The sequence below is a fragment of the Dromiciops gliroides genome, chromosome 6, assembly GCF_019393635.1.
Source record: "Dromiciops gliroides isolate mDroGli1 chromosome 6, mDroGli1.pri, whole genome shotgun sequence".
Classification (NCBI taxonomy): domain Eukaryota; kingdom Metazoa; phylum Chordata; class Mammalia; order Microbiotheria; family Microbiotheriidae; genus Dromiciops; species Dromiciops gliroides.
This window is the reverse complement of record NC_057866.1, coordinates 234,786,498-234,804,266: the sequence shown is the minus strand read 5'-3', so window position 1 is coordinate 234,804,266 and position 17,769 is coordinate 234,786,498. Positions and strand designations below refer to the sequence as shown.

Below are 17,769 nucleotides of genomic sequence, written 5' to 3'. Positions count from 1 at the left end.
ACTGCTCAGCTAAATGCCAAATATCAGATCTACGGGATCAAAGTCAGAATGACAGCACTGAAGCCCTGTTATTCATCTTGGGACTGAGTCTAAGGTTCCCCTCCTTCTGGATTAGAGTAAATGAACTGTGGCCCTTGTTCCACAGAACTGAGTCTTGTGGTCAGGGAGCTGAGATAAAATGCTTCCTCATATTTTGATATCCTGACTGGCATATTTTGTTTTAATTTCTTCTATGTATACTTATAGTCCTTCTGGCTAAGTCATCCCCCACCCCACCAAGAATCTGCTTGTATTTTTGTGGAATGACTTTCCCCCCCGGGTTTATTTCTTAGGTATCTCTTAACCTATAATATTTCTTCATAATATTTGATACCTTCTATTTACTGCTATTTTTAGGTAATAGGAATAAATATGAGATTCTGTCAGAGCCAGACTCTGCACCCTTCAGTACTCTTTGATTACTCTTTGATGCAAGTGATCAGGCCCTATTTGGTCTTGACTTTGACTTCCTGGGCTCTTGGCACTGGCTTTTACCTCTCCTGGCATGTCCATACTTAGCCCTGGCCAGTTTCATGCCCCTCTTGCTCATTCTGCATCAGGGCACTATGGCCTTCAGAGCCTTTTGGAGAGTCTCCAGTTAGGGGTTCCATGGATTTCATTCTGGCCTCCCTGACGTGTTCCAGGGCCTCATGTACAAAGTCAGAATACTGTGGGTTTCTAACCTTGCACTGGATCATCCTGCACCCTAGAAGCAGTACTGCAGGTTCCAAGTATCCATGGAGCATCTCTGGTTGGAGCACTTCTTGTTTGCTTACCTGACCTTTCACTGGATTCCCTGGTTGTATCGCTTTTTTAATGCCTTCCCAGTTCTGGCTCTCTCTTAGGGAAGTGCTAGGCTGGCTGAAATAGCTTGCTGTTGTTTCTCTTTGGATTTCTTGATCATTATTCAATCTGATGCCCTTCTTAGATCTTTGCTGGAACATATACAAGAGAATTGAGTTTCTCTACAATGTTTTAGGCTATTATCTTAGCTGGAAGTCTTCTATAATGATATTTACTTTTTTTTGGGGGGGGGGCGAGGCAGTTGGGGCTAAGTGACTTGCCCAGGGTCACACAGCTAGTAAGTGTTAAGTGTCTGAGGCCGGATTTGAACTCAGGTCCTCCTGAATCCAGAGCCGGTGCTCTATCCACTGAGCCACCTAGCTGCCCCCTATAATGATATTTAAATGGGGAACCAATTTATCGAGTCTCATTTCAAAAAGGGAAGATAAAATAGGTAAATACAATATGGAAAAAAAGGAACCTTCCCTCCCCTTCATACAAATTTTTCTATAATAAAAACAAATTCTTCCACCAAAGTCCATACTTTGTATTCGCATGAAGGTGACCCCAGGCTCCAAAAGATTAAGTTCTTTCAGGCCCTGTTAAGCTGGAAAGGTTTTGAGTATAGACCCAGCAACAGATTACTTTTCTGCCACCTGAGGACCAGCCACAACACATTGGAACTCCACTCTATCAAGTCTATTTCAGTAGAAATTTTTCTAAGATGAAGTCAGGCCTGGAGAATTTGGAATAGAGGGGAATATAACATGAGCACCAATTGATTATGTTTTGAGGATTCCCACTAATGCCCATGTACCAATCTGAAAATAACAGTCCTGCCATGGTTGGGTCACCAGCCTTTGTGGTGCAGCTTTACTACTGCCGCCTGAAGCCCCCTGGAAACAACTTCTCCCTCTCCCGCCACAGCCCCGGCTGATGTAAAGATGAATAGCTCAGAGGAAGTATGCATTTCATAGTTGTGTGGGCTTTGTGGCAATGAGTTCTTCTGTGAGGTGGATGAAGACAGGGCTCAACTACAGGCAAGCAATAGACACGATCCTCGACTTAGACCCTGATGAGGAGTTGGCGGACAACCCCAACCAGAGTGACATGATTGAGCAGACAGCCTAGATGCTGTATGGACTGATTCATGGGTGGAAACGGATTAATAGGAAGATTCCTGCCCACTACATCCTCACAAACCATGGCGTCATGCAGATGTTGGAAAAATACCAGCAGAGAGACTTTGGCTATTGTCCCCATGTATATTGTGAAAACCAGCCCAAGTTGCTCATTGGTGTCAGACATGCTGCCCCAAGTGTACGGATGTTTATATTCCCAAGTCATCTAGGCACCACCACACAGACAGTGCTTACTTTGGCACTAGCTTTTTCCACATGCTCTTCATGGTGCATCCTGAGGACAGGCCCAAATGGCCTGCCAACCAATTTGTGCCCAGGGTGCATGGCTTCAAGATCCACTCTATGACCTAGCAACTGCAGCTAAGGGAACCAGCAACTTCAAAAGTCCATCCACTGACTTGTCTCCTCCCTTCCCCCTCAACACCTCTGGCTGTGACACCATTACCATCACCCCCCCACCCAGTGTATACACACACACACACACACACACACACACCCCTTTTCAGAACTCCTAATGGGTTTTAGTTTAAATTAAGAAGGCATTATTGTGGTAGTGTGCTGGGAGTATGAAATAAAGTAGAGGAAAAGGCAAAAAGGAAAGGAAAGGAAAGAAAAGAAAAGAAAAGAAAAGAAAAGAAAAGAAAAGTCAAGTCACAGTTTGGAATATATGCACATTTTAAGATAAGATTATTGGGAAGAAAAGAGAATGAGAACTGAAATCCCAAAGAACAGAAATATTCTTAGTGAAATTTTCTCTAGCATATGATAGGTATTTGGCTTCATCCATTAAGAGAAGCTGAACTTTCTAATTAACTACTATAATTGTACGGTATTCTATTATAATTTTATTTCTACTAATAAATAATATATTGTTACTTCTTTTCCTTGGCAAGAAAATCAAAGTAGACGAATTGAGGCATTTTTCTATTTTTTTTATGACACTGAAATGCTTGAAAATTATGTAAAGACTTTAAATCTCATCTGGAATTTGGGATTTTTTTCTTTCTAACCTCATTCTTTGGGTACTTATACTTTAAACAAAATTTCCTATAATGCCTACTTGTTACAGTAGATCTGTATATGGATTTTGCTATTGTATTCTAAGAACATAAGAAATGACAAATGTGCTATATATGGCCAAATAAATGATCCATGTCATTATTAACTTTAATAATACCACCAAAGATACATTTATGGGGAAGTATGAAAGAGTTTACAAATAGCAGCAATCATGTTAGACTAGGAGTCAGGAAGACTAGGCGCTAGTTCTTGGGAAACACAGTCAGTTCTATAACTCAAAAATGCATTCCTAAAAATCACTATACTATGCAAAATCACACAATAAAATGCACAGGGCTTATGAGGAAAATGGGGTTAGAAGCACAACACTCAAATCTTCATCAGTAACATAGAAAAAGATAAGAACCTAATAAAAACAGTAGCAGTTTTATACATATTAAATGGTTAAGAAATACATAAGTACTACAATAAACAGTGGAGGACAAAATTGAGACTAAGTAAACACATAGAGTTTATAACAGAGTTATGCATAAATCATTTCCTAAGATCAACTGTATTGGAACAAATTTGCTTCGCATTATAGAAGAACTTACTGTACCTTAACTTCTCTTGGCATCAGTTTCTTCATCTATAAAATGAAGGGGTTGTCAAAACATTGTACACAGTATCAACAACATTGTGTGTTGATCAACCGTGATAGACTTGACTCTTCTCAGCAATACAATGGTCCAAGATAGTTTCAAAGGACTCATGATGGAAAATGCTCTCCAAATCCAGAAAAAAAAAAACCAGCTATGGAATCTAGATGCAGATTGAACCATACTATTTCTTTTTTTTTTCTTTTTTGAGGTTTTTCCTTTTTGCTCTGATTCTTCTTTCACAGCATGTCTAATGCAGAAATATGTTTGATGTGATTATACATATATAACCTATGTCAAATTGCTGTCTTGGTGAGGGGGAGGTAGGGAGAAAAATTTGAAACTAGAAATCTTATAAAAACAAATGTTGAAAACTATCTCTATATGTAACTAGAAAATAATAAAATATTTTTATGAAAAATAATGAGGGGGGTTATACTAAATTACATCTCTGGTCTTTTCTGGCTCTAAAACTTCTATACTATGTTTTGGTGGTTCTTATTCTTCCCCATGTCAACATAAAATAATCTATAAATTCATTCATTCATTCATATATATCCCTTCAAATACCCTGGCCTCCCAGGTCATCAAAATCCTCAACTCCCATGTTCTATATTTTTGCTTTACCTTAGTTACAAAAAGATATAGCTATACCTTTAGAATTACCATCACACAAAATTTTTCAATTTAGAATTAGAGACTACTGGATTCAGCACCAGAAGGAACTTTAGAGATCATTGAGTCTAACCCCTTTGTTTTACAGATGAGGAAATTGATGCCCAGAGAGATTCAGCTGCTTGCACTAGATCACACAGCTACTAAGTATCTGAGGCACAATTTGAACTCCAGTCTTCCTGGCTCCAAACTCAGCTCTCCATCTATCATACTATCTGGCAGCTTCAATAATTGAGCACTCTGAAATTCCTCTTTATGATGCTAACCTTCTATTCTCTCTCTCACTCCTATGAAACCCATTCTACATCCTCACTCTCACTAGGAACTCCTCTATTATTCCAGTCCATATGCTTGGTGGTGCAGCATACAAAACACTGGACCTGGAATCAGGAGACCTGAGTTTAAATATGGCCTCAAATACTTACTTTATTACTTGTGTGACCCTGGGCAAGTCATTTAACCTCTCTGGGGCCCCAATTTCATCTGTAAAATGGTAATAATCATAGCACCTACCTCCCAGGGTTGTTGCAAGGATAAAATCAGATATTTGTAAAACAAGTTGCAACCTTAAAGTTCTATACAGAGAACTATTATCATTATCCATCAAACTGCGCTGGCCTCTTTCCTTCCGTCAAGATCCTGACTCGTTTACTTAATGTATAAACTTTCCTCTGCCCTTGAATCACTTGTGCTCTTGATGCTCTTTCCTTACCAATCCCAACCCTTCTCCCACCATCTACCTCCTTTCCTTCTATTCATATGACGCAGAAGAAAAAACACAAATCACACAACCACTACACATTTGTTATCTAATCTTAGGACAGACAGATAATTTTCAGTGCTATCAGTACTGCAGGGCAATCCTTTTGTTTCCTGATTATCACAGTGGCTATTCAAAATATTTTCTTTCCTCAACTCTCCTATATTACCCGTTTTCCTCCCTCTCAGCAGAGGATCTTGACTTCTACTTTATGCCAAGAAAATAGGACATTCATCAGGAGATTCCTTTTCTCCCCTTTTTTATATCCTAAAATCTTACAGTATTCACCATTCTTCTTTCATGCCTTTTTTTTTTTTTTTTTGGTGGGGCAATGAGGGTTAACTGACTTGCCCAGAGTCACACAAGTGTCTGAGGTCAAATTTGAACTCGGGTCCTCCTGAATCCAGGACTGGTACTTTATCCACTGAGCCAGCTGCCCCAGCCAGCTAGCTGCCCCTCACTATTCTCATTTGATCTAATCAGAAAAAGTTGTGACCCTTCTTGCCAAGGCTAAACCCTCTACTTTTGCCTTCGATTTCAATCCCTCCCATCTCCATCTCTTGCTCCTTCAGTCATCCTCATCTCCCCCTCTGGTTTATCTTGAATCTTTGTTATTTATAGGCTCCTCCACAGTCTACAAATATGCCTTGGTCTCCCTCATCCTTAAAAAACAAAAACAATAGAAACTTTCCCTTGCCTTTGCCATTCTCTGAAACTATTTTCCTATATCTCTATTTCCTTTCACAGCTAATTTTCTAGAAAAAGCTATCTACATTTAGTGCTTTCACTCACTTTTTAACGCTTGATGAACTAGGCTTAAGATCCTACCAGTCAACTTATATTACCTGTTAAAATTTATGGTATTTTTTTCATTAAAATAAAATGTATCAGTGAACTTACACAAGTTATACAAGGAAGTCTTTGGTCACCTTAATCAGGCTTGATTCTGAATCCTGGAGCCACATGACAAATATAATTCCTAACAATATGGGCTTGTGCTTGCTTGCCAGCACACTGAGAAGCATAGGCTTGCCTACCACTGATTCCTGTTACATTAGCTCATAATGAATCCTTACACACAGTATGGGCTTTTTGATAACAAACATAGCTTTTCCCATTACTCTTAGCATAAAGTGTCCCTCTACCTCCAATGTCTATTTTTGGTGCCAGTTGTCCAGGTGCAGGTTAGTTTTTACTCAGTGCTTGTTAGCTTTATTATGAATGTGTGTGCATACATGTGATTATCTATGAGGGAAAAAATTATGTCTCTAAAATAAGTAATAAAGAAGGGTTATGCTGTCTTAAGAATTAGTGAATGTGGGCAGCTAGGTGGCGCAATGGATAAAAGCACTGGCCCTGGATTCAGGAGGACCTGAGTTCAAATCCGACCTCAGACACTTGACACTCACTAGCTGTGTGACCCTGGGCAAGTCACTTAACCTTCATTGCCTTGCCAAAAAAAAAAAAAAAAAGAATTAGTGAATGGATCAACTCATATTCTTTCATCCAGGATTATCATACTATACTAAAATATTCATTAGTAGCATGGAAGGGGTGGGTAGTAAAAAATTGGAAGCAAAGTGGGTATCCATCAATTGGAGAGTGACTGAACAAATTGTGGCATATGTAATTAAATACTACAGTACCATATTAAATGACAAATATGAGGAATTCTGAGAAACTTGGACTTAAAATTGATGGAGATTGAAGAAAGCAGAGAGAAGGAAACAATACAGATGAATGATCATAGTGATATAAAAGAAAACTAAACTAAAAGACAACAAAATTTAGATCAATGCAATCTTGATTTCAGAAGACTGATGATGAAATACTTCCCTCTTTCTGAAAGAAAGGGAATAGATTACAGATGTGGAATGTCAGTTTGCTTTGCTTAACTGTTTTTTGTTAATAAGGCAGGGCTATGAGTATTGAACAGGGATATCTGGAAGTGATAGTGATTTTTTTTTTAAAAAGAAAAAACCTCCCAAATATAAATTGAACCATTTTTTAAAAGTAGTGAATTTGTGGGTTAATTGGCTGATCAACCTTAAAGCTTACATTAAATTTCTTTTCAATTAACAAGCATTTATTCTATCCCCCAACCCAAAAATGGAAGAGAAAAACTCTTAAAAGAAATATGTAGGGGCAGCTAGGTGGCGCAGTGGATAGAGCACTGGCCCTGGAGTCAGGAGTACCTGAGTTCAAATCCGGCCTCAGACACTTAACACTTACTAGCTGTGTGACCCTGGGCAAGTCACTTAACCCCAATTGCCTCACTAAAAAAAAAAAAAAAAGAAAAGAAAAGAAATATGTACAGTCAAACAAAACAAATTCCCTCACTGGCCATGTCTCAAAATATTTGTCTCTTTCTGTATTTTGAGTCTTATCATCTGTCAGGACATAAGAATTATGCTTCATTTTCAGTCCTTTGGAATCATGTTTGATCACTGCATTGGACAGAGTTCTAAGTCTGTCATAGTTTTTTTTATTGTTATTGTATAAACTATTCTTTTAGTTCTGCTTACTTTATTTTGCATAAGTTTATACAGGTCTTCCCAGGCTTCTCTGAAATAGTTCATTTGGTCATTTTTTTAATGGCACAATAATATTCCATTACATTCATAAACCATAATTTGTTCAGCCATACCCCAATTGACTGATACTCCCCTTCATTTCCAGTTTTTTTCCTACTACAAAAATAACTGCTGTTAATATTTTTGTAGACATGGGTCTTTTTCATCTTCCTTTGGTCTCTGTGGGGCATATACTTAATAGTGATATTGCTAAATCAAAGGAAATAGTTTGGTGACTGGGGAAATAGTTCTGATTTGCTTTCCAGAATGCCTGTACCAGCTCCATCATCCATACAATATTAGTAATTTAACAAGCATTTATTAAGTGCTTATCATATGCCAAGCACTGTACTAAGTGCTACGGTTACAAAATGTGTCTATTTTTCTAGAGTAGCACTAAAAGCATGTTTTTTTTTTCTTTTTGCCAATATAATAGGGATGAGGTAGAACCTCAAAGTTACTTTAATTTTTATATCTCTATTTGGGATTTGGAGCATCTCAAAGTTCAAATCTAGGTATCACTGCCCAGAGACCTTCACTAAGACAAAGTCATGATTTGAGGCTTTGAGATACTGAATTTGATATAGAGACTTCCTCCCTAGAATGCCTTCCTATGGACTTCCAACAAATCACTGTCTCTACTCTTTTAAGACTATAATGGCAAGCTTCCTCAACAAAATATTTTTAGGTTGGCCCCAGACTTCAACAACTCTAATGCACCTGACAAGTCCTATATCTTTAACACCTCCTCAATCATTTAAGCATGACTATCAAAACAATTTTAAAACAATCAAAACACCTTATACAATGCACTGTGCTATTTATTTATAGTTCAAGGATCCATAATTTCATCATTGATGAACATTCCCTTTCTAATACTGACTGAAGCCCCTTAATACCTTAGTCCTTTTCTTGGGTACTTGAGTACATATTACCATGTCTGGAAAAATTCACTACTTGATGGCCTTCCTTTAGTTCCCGTGATATTGCATGAATACCAATACACAACACTGGGTATCCATTTATTATCCCTAACTCTGACTACTGGAGTCACCCATCTCAAATGATCTTTTATACTGCTTTTTGTATGAAATTAATTGCAATGATAATAAGCTACAGCTTACTTAAACTGAACATTTGCCCTTTGGGTATGCCACAGTTTAGAATCCTTGGAGAATGTGTTAAGTTTGTCAAGGAGAAATTGAGAATCATTGAAAACATTGTGCAATTTGTCAAAGGCCATACAGCCTAACCGCTTTTCCTGTTCCATTCTAGGTCCTGTTTGTTGTTTTATCTACAGTCTATCTGAGACATAAATACTGGTGACAGCCTAATGAGCTTTCCATTAGAGAAGGTTTTTCATTTTTCCTTGTATCTCCACTCACCAGTGCCTTTCGCACCACAGGGCCTTATCAAATACTTGTTGTCAATAAACAATAGACAGTCTTCTTAGTTTCTCCTATGTGGATGGTCAAACCAAACTTTTCTGGGCAAGTGATTTATATATTTGACATAAGAGACTTTGCAGTGAGGAATTTGGAGAAACTTGGGAAGACTTACAGAAACTGATGGAGATTGGAGAAAGCAGAATTAAGAGAATATACATTAATGATCACAGTAATATGCCTGAGGAATTTCTGAGCTATGTGATCTGTAAAACAGAAGAATTTGGGGAACTCTACCATGTATAGAAAATAACCTCCATTTGGACTCTGTTGGTTGCATGATGGTAGCAAACATCTTTGATCAATAAACATTTTCCTGTTTTATACCTCTTAATATTAATAATCAGAAGATAATTTTGCTCTATCACATTAAATTATTTTTTAAAAAAGTAAACCCTGCATCTTTGCAGACAACTGTGGGACTATGAGGTAGTTTCCTGAAACATATTTGAGAAAACCTGCTTATTCCTTTATCATGTCCTCGACTACACTTTCTAGCCTAGCTACCTTCTCAACTAAAGTCCCAAATTCTGCAGAAGCCTCTGAAGTTATCTCCAATTTATCCTGTATAGTTATTATTTGCATAGTCTTCCCCTATTACACTGTGTGCTCCTTGGGGGAAGACTTTTTTTTTTTGGTGGGGCACTGGGGGTTAAGTGACTTGCCCAGGGTCACATAGCTAGTATGTGTCAAGTGTCTGAGACCGAATTTGAACTCAGGTACTCCTGAATCCAGGGCCAGTGCTTTATGCCCCCAAGGGAAGACTTTTTTTAAGCCTCCTAATAAAGAGTGCTAGCCCCAGAGTAAGACCTGAGTTCAAATCCCACCTCACTCACTCACTAGCTGAGGGATGGTGGGCAAATCAATTAACCTCTCTTGGTCTCAGTTTCTCCATCTGCAACATAGAGGATACCAGTATCCACCTTGCACTGTTGTTTTGAGGATCTTATGCAACATATGCAAAGCGCTTTGCATTTTAAAAGCTATATAAATAGCTTTATCTCTAACACTTTGCACAGTGCCTGGCATACACAGTAGACACTTAATAAGTGTTTGTTGGCTTGACTTGGAGGAACTTTGGTAACAGCATTTCCTCAGCATATTCTGAGTTGGGGAAAAAAAAATTAAGTTTGCTCTCTTGTCCGGGATGTACAGGAGAAGGTGAGGGGGGACGTGGGGCATGCAACTTTTGCCATGTGGGCAATTCTCATTTCCAGGCCCTGTCTACACCTGGAGAAAGATGCCCAGTCGAAACAAACAAAAAGCCAAAAAGACCCAGGTTCGTCCACACTGTTGCACACACATGCATACGAGAGCACGTTCTCCTTCAGCGTCCACCGTCCAGCTCGGCTCCTACACTCCTTAGCCGCTTGGCCCAGCCTGCCCTTTCTCGGCCGGGGGCTCGTGCCTCTTCCTCCTACGTCATCAGTCGCACCACCAATCAGCGCCCGTCAGGTCACCGCTCCCTCGCTGCGGGCCCGCCACGGCCCCGCCTCCCCAGGATCCCCAAGCCTAGTTCAAGCGGGAGAGGAAAAGGGTCCCGGCTCGCGGCGCAGGCGCAGGCGCAGTAGCGGTCAGGACCCCCTCCGAGAGCAGAGTGCACGCCGCTTGAAGACTGAGAATGGTGCTGGAGAGTGTAGCCCGCATCGTGAAGGTGCAGCTCCCCGCCTACCTCAAGCGGCTCCCAGTCCCGGAGAGCATTACCGGCTTCGCCCGGCTTACAGGTAAACAAACTGGGGGAAGGGCTATATATATAGGGAACTACAGATGGAAAATTACTGTCCTAGCCCTTAACCCTAGGCTTTACTCCCACTTAACACCGGACCTGTCTACCGGTGATGGGAAGGGAGAGAGGAAGCTGAGCACGCTCGGGGCGGGGTTTCCTCGCGCTTTGTGAGCGTGACCTCGTGACCTGGCGTAGCGCGCGCTCGGAGGCGGAAGTGGGAGGCCAGGACTCTCATCCGCGCCTGCGCATGTTGAGGTGTCAGTGCCGCTGGTGCGTACGTGCGTCTGTCTGTCTAGACCTCTTCGTACCCTGAGCCGGGGTCACCCTGGGATTGCGTGTCACCGAGGCGTGGACGAAGCACTTAGTGAGCGCCCCGCGAGCGCCCAGCGCTCTCTGCTTGCGTGAAAGGGCCCTGCTTTTGACCCTTTGAATAGTGTCTCCATCAGACGCCTGCCAACCACGGCACGAAGCCAGCTTGTGCTTTCCCACCGCGGGGCCTACGGGCGCCCGCTCTTCCCCTTCCCCTTCCCCGGCCCTTTGCTAGCTGCCGGCCTAGATGCCTAAGGACAAAAAGGAACACCACCCCGAAAAGTTTAGCTAGAATGGCAGGTCCTGACTGTGGTGTGGGAGTGACCCCGAACTCATTGGTGGTCGTTGTGTGGGGCTCGAAACTGGAGTTGAAGGTTTCGAATAGAAGATTCAGTTGTTGGGAGATTCCAGGAAAGGGATTCTTAACTTTTTTTTGGGGGGGGGGGGCTCGTGTACCTTCTCAGTATTTTTAAACACTCTAAAAACGCACCGAATTTACAAAGTAAACCAATTACATCATAGTACAGTTAACAAATTTTTCTTTTTTAAGCACAGACCCTGGAATTTGAACCTCTACCTAGTTCTCCATTTTGGTGAAAGTCCAGAAGACGTTCCGATTCAGTGGGTGAGAGGTTGTTCTAGTATAGAGGTTCTTGATTCATTTTGTATTAGTGGACCTATTTGGTACCCTGAATTCTGTGGGCTTCTTATCAGAATAGTATTTTTAAAATACATAAAATATATGGGATTGCAAAGGAAACCAATTATACTGGTTCAATTATATTGAAATATGGTTATCAAAACATTTTTTTAAAAAACAAAACATTCACAGACAAGGTTAAAACCTGTTGCAATGAAACTCAAGGTTACTTGGGTTGTTTGTAGGTACTATTTTTCTCTTAAATTAGTAAGATTCGGTTAACTTCCTTTTTGTAGTGTAAGTCAGTATTGAGGAGTTTCTTGTTTTTTCTGATTTAGTCATAGTTTTTAAAAGCAGAAATAGAAGACTGACTGGTTCGTACACTTCAAAGTCTTTGATTAAGTGGCAGAGTATTTCCTTGAGTGGGTCCACACATTAATTTTCATGATGCACAGATATTTTAAAAAATCTTTTAAAAACTTTTTCTTTTTTATATTGCCTTCATTTTTAAGTATAACCCCCTTCCCAACCTAGCAAGCCATCTTTTTTTTAACTAAAGCATTTAAAAAGAAAAAAAAAAGCAATTAAGACAAGCCCACGCATCCACATCATTTGACAGTATGTGCAATATTCCACACAAATAGTAGCCAACATTTTTGTGATTAAGGTTTGCAAAGTACATTACATATCTTACCACATTTGGTCCTCACAACAGTCTTTATGGATTGGTGTTCACACCTTTGCAAAGAGGGGAGGAAAGTGCACTAATGACTATATACTGATCAGAATATTTCATTGCTTAAAAATTTTCAGTGACTGTGCCAGCTACAAAATATAGTCCAAATAGCCTGGCATTCTGGGACTTCCACAAGCAGGCTCTAATCATTCTTTCATGCCTTATTTCATACTTTTCTCCTTCACATACTCTAAATGAACATATACTGTTCCCTTAAACATTCTATACTTTGCCTAGAATGTCCTTCAGCTGTTGAAATCTTAACTTCCATGACATCCCTCCTTAAAGCTCTTATAACTAATGCTCTGTATTTCTCATACATTTACTCATATTCTGTCTTTCAGTAACACTTAGTATTTGAATCATCTATTTGTTTAATGTCTGAAATTAGCCATTGTTACATAGCCACTTTGATTTAGGAAAAATATGAACTTTCCAAATGGGTGAATTAAAATAATTTTGGTGACTAGAAGACAGTATTTACTGACATTTTTGTACATTATCATCAAAGACTTAAAAGTCTTTATAGCCTCTGTGACACGTCTTCATTGTGGGGATTACTTTGAAATATTTTTTAACATCAAATTGTGGTATAAGTTTTGTGAATAAAGCGGATTGTTAGTCTAGCAACTTTTTTTTTCAGCATTGAATTCATTTTTAAATGTTCCAGAGACATAGATCCTGCTACATTTTCCAAGTGTCCTTTCTTCTCATACTACCATTATACAGTATTTTTCCAGCCACAAGTTCTCTCACCATGACGATGCATTCCTAGTAAACATACGGGGAGTCTTGATTACAATGTATATTTAAGTACTTAGACGATACTTATCTCTATCTAGGAACAGCTAGAATGAGGCACTGAAGAATGATAAGGTAGATTGGCAGTAGTCCTTTGAAAGTTTTTTGTTAGTAATATCTGGGCTTAAATATTTTTTTACTGATGTCTGGATAGGTCCCCCGCAACTTTTAAAAACAAATAATTTTAGCAGAAGCTGGAAAACAGTGGTTAAACTGAGTGCAACTTCTTACACTACTTTGTTGCCTTGAATTGAGTAGTACATGGACACCATGTATGTTACTTGTGCCCAAGGATACAATAATGGACCCTAAGACTTTAATATGGTATGCCAGTTACACATTTTTCAGAGATGGTTATAGAGCTGACATGCTGTCTGAGGCGATTCTTATTTAGTTTTGTAGTAAATAAGAGTTTTATCCAGTGAAATTATCTAGTGATAATTAGTGTCAAGTTATCCAATAGGGTCAAAGCCAGGTGGTTAGATACCTAGATGGATGCTATTTCATCTATTTAGGTTCTTTGTTAGTGCAAATTGTAATCCTTCTATGTATTCTAATTCTCTGCAAGTCTTTTACATGTTTTTCTGGAAATCATGGGATCACAGGTTCATAGAGGGCATCAAGCCCAACCGCCTCATTTTACAGATGAAGAAACTGAGGCCTGAAGAGGTTAAATCACTTGTAGCACAACTAGTGTCAGTATCTGAAACCAGATTTTCCTGTGTTAAGTCCAATGAGGTATTCTTCTGGTTCCTTCGATATTGATATCAATGTATCACTTGGGTAACCCATCTGTTTTCTCAGTCAGGCATGTCCTTTTGTGCTCCTTCTTGTTAACTTCTCTATGATGAAGAAAATATAACCTTTTTCCTATTAAGTTTGCTGTGTTTTCTATACCCAACTCTTTTTCTTAGTGGCGAAACTTACTTTGTCTCCAAGTTAAGAAAGTAGCTCACCTGAAACCCACTCTGTTTACTCCTGTCTCTATGTTTCTATGTTCTTAAATTTAGTCAAGTCGACAAGCACTTACTCAGTGTTTACTATGTGCCAGGCACTGTACTAAGTGTTGGGAATGCAAATAAAAGCAGAAAGGAGAACCTTACCTTCAAAGGGCTTATATTCTAATGAGGGAAAATGCATAAAAAGAAGCTGGAAAGAAAAGGGAAGATACCAAAAAGAGAATGGCAGAGAATGTCCAAAGCCTCAGGAATGGAGCCTGGAGAGGAATGAAAAATAGGACTAGCCTCATAACTTTCTTTAAAATGGAGATTCTGAAAAATACAGCCAGGAAATGCCCCTTCCTACCAAGGTGGGGCTTCAAGCTTAGAGTCTTTAAAAAAAAGTTTGAAAAAAAAATTATAGTGTAAAAAAAAAAAGTCTGGGGATATAGTGACCCCCCATTATGAGAAATAGTAAGTTTCACTCCCCTTTTCTTCTTTCTTACACTAGTATATTTCTTTTTTTTTTTCCTTTTTTTTTTTTTGTGAGGCAATTGGGGTTAAGTGACTTGCCCAGGGTCACACAGCTAGTAAGTGTTAAGTGTCTGAGGTCGGATTTGAACTCAGGTACTCCTGACTCCAGGGCCGGTGCTCTAGCCACTGCGCCACTTAGCTGTCCCTTTATTTCCCTTTTTAAACCCCTTAGAGCAAAGCCAATCCAAGACCTCTGTTTTTTCTATATTTGTTTAACACTTGTACCCTCTGGAGACACTATGGTTCTGAATAGGCACTTCTGTTAGAAATGTTAACACTTCTATAGTCCCTTCATGCAAATATACCTCTCTAGATTTCTTTTATGTCTTCTTTCTTTCTTTCTTTCTTTCTTTCTTTCTCTCTCTCTCTCTCTCTCTCTTTCTTTCTTTCTTTCTTTCTTTCTTTCTTTCTTTCTTTCTTTCTTTCTTTCTTTCTTTCTTTCTTTCTTTCTTTCTTTCTTTCGTCTTCTGTTGGCATTTTGAAGTTGAGAAATGCTTTAGAGTTCTCTATTCAGTTATTGGGTGGTATAGTAAAAAGAGGTCCTGGCCTTGAGTTAGGCAGACTCATCTTCCTAAGTTCAAATCTGGCCTCAGACACTAGTGACCTTGGGCGAGTCACTTAACCCTGTTTGCCTCAGTTTCCTTATCTGTCATGTGAGTTGGAGAAGGAAATGGCAAACCACTCCAGTATGTCTGCCAAGAAAGCCCCAAATAGCATCACAAAGAGTTTGACAGGAGTGAAAAAAGACTGAACAATGAAAATTATTCATTATAATATTTGCCCAGTCTTTTATAATAAATTATTCTTGATTGTAAACTTATATTTTTTTCCTTTTGGAATATGGTATTCTAAGATCTCATGTTTTTTATAGTAGAAACTGTCAAATCTTGTTTGATCCTGACTGGTTTCTTAGTACTTAAACTTATCTCTCTAGCTGCTTGTTATATTTTTCTTTGACATTGAAGCTCTGCCTTTTGGTTATGATATTACTAGAGTTTTCATTTTGGGGTTTCTTTTAGGAGGTGATGTGTGGATTCTTTATATCTCTACTTTATAGCAAATATCTTAGGTTTTCTACATTTTTCAAGTTTTTGATTTTGTGCTAATATTTCTGTCTCATGGAGTCCTTGATTTCTTTTTGGTCAATGTTAATTTTAGCAGTCCATTACTGGGATAAATTTTACCATTTTTTTCCCCTAAGGTATTTATTCTCCTTCTAGTTCATTCTTCTACAGTTTTTATTTCATTTAAAAATTTGTTTTGTTATTTTTAGTTATGTATTTTTTATAGAAAATCCATTTTCCCCCTTCGATCCTCTATTTGCAGTTGTTAGGGAATAATTCTTCCTGCTATGTTAGATTTTTAGGCATCTTTGGATCTCTTATAATTATTTATCTTGGTTAGTATTGTCTGTTTACTCATATCTCTAGTCTTAGTTTTGTGCCAGATCCAGGCTCCATCCCCAGCTGCCCTTTGCAGTGTGGTGGTTGGCCTTGCTTGGTCTTGGTCACCTTCGTTCCTATGTTAACCTTCACTCGTGAGTTTAGGCCCTCCTAAGTCTTTGAGGTTCCTAGGACTGGATCTTCAGATCCTTTTCTGGAATTCCTTTTCAGGGATAGATGGTACAATTCCTGGGCCTGACCTATCCAAATCAGAGTGCTGCTGTCACTGTAGGCACACAGCGTGGGCCATCTTCCTGATCCCAGTTGCTTAGTTTTCTAACCAATTTAGGGCTTTCTTAGGAGAGTCTCTTCCCTTGCTGCCTCTGGAGACAGAATTGTGCCTGTTACACATGTTTCTGGCCAGTTTACAAGTACTCCAGGAGACTGATGGCTTGCCTCTTGTTCAGGAATCCATCATGACTGGAAAAACTTCCTGTGCCTTCCCTATTTGCTTTTCCTCTGGGCACAAAGAATTATCTCTACTCCTCTACAAGGTTAGACCCTGTTTTTTGGATCCTATATCCTTTCATCTTCTCCAGAACTTTGTTCTGGTAGTCATTCCCTCTTTCTCATGCATCAGTTCCTTTATGACCACTGACTCCTTACCATCTGCTTAAACCATATTCCAGGCTCCCCCAGTCCTAAAAAAGCCTTTTCTTGGACCTTTCATCCCATCTACCTGCAATTCCATCTTTCTGTGTATTTGATTCTTCTAGTTTCTTACTAACCACCTATTTTCTTTTCAACTGTGCCATTATATCTAAAACTGTCCCCTCAGTAATTAGCAGTGATTTTATAATCACATAATTCAAGAACCATTTTTCAGTTCTTCACCTCTACTGCTTTTGATGGTTGTTGACCATCTACTAGATATTTTAGACTCTTTTGGCTTCAGAGCCTTCACACTTGAGTTATTTAAAATATGGGGGTGGGGGGATGACTGTTTCTTGCTAAATTATTGGGGGCCAGACTGGGTTTTCTAAAATATTTGCTACTTGTAAATTAATGGCTTGGGGGACAGCTAGGTGGTGCAGTGGATAAAGCATTAGTCCTGGATTCAGGAGGACCTGAGTTCAAATCTGGCCTTAGACATTTGACACTTACTAGCTGTGTGACCCTGAGCAAGTCACTTAACCCTCATTGCCCCGTCCCCCCCTCCAAAACCAATTAATTAATTAATGGCTATTGCACCCATTTTGGGGCAGCATTTATTTTTAAAGTATATTTAATGCGGGGGTGGGGGACAGCTAGGTGATGAAGTGGATAGAGCACTGGATTCAGGAGGACCTGAGTTCAAATCCACACTCAGACACTTGACACTTAGTAGCTGTGTGACCCTGGCCAAGTCATTTAACACTCATTGCCCTGGGGGAAAAAAAGTATATTTAATGTTAGTAGAGTATTGACAGCACAAGCAGAACCCCCCCGCCCCAGTGCCATATTTCTAAGAGAGAGCACATGGCCCGAAACAGAGTTCAGAAGCCCTACATTACCTAAAGAGGAGAGTGCTCACCGACCAGAGAGCCTTCTGAGTCCAGAATGGACTTGTGGTCTCAGTTGTTCCCTTC

At 39.4% G+C, this 17,769-nt stretch overlaps 1 protein-coding gene and 1 pseudogene across 1 annotated transcript in view; both read left to right on the top strand.

Annotated features, from left to right (window-relative positions):
• The first annotated feature begins 1,766 nt into the window (after positions 1-1,766).
• On the top strand, positions 1,767-10,646 carry LOC122732243 (annotated as a pseudogene).
• Positions 10,569-17,769, top strand: part of CISD2 (CDGSH iron sulfur domain 2) — a 25,360-nt gene continuing 18,159 nt past the window's right edge. The window contains exon 1 of the mRNA XM_043970021.1: positions 10,569-10,799. Coding sequence (XP_043825956.1) covers positions 10,697-10,799 — 103 coding nt within the window. The 5' untranslated portion in view covers positions 10,569-10,696. The remainder of the gene's footprint in view (positions 10,800-17,769) is intronic.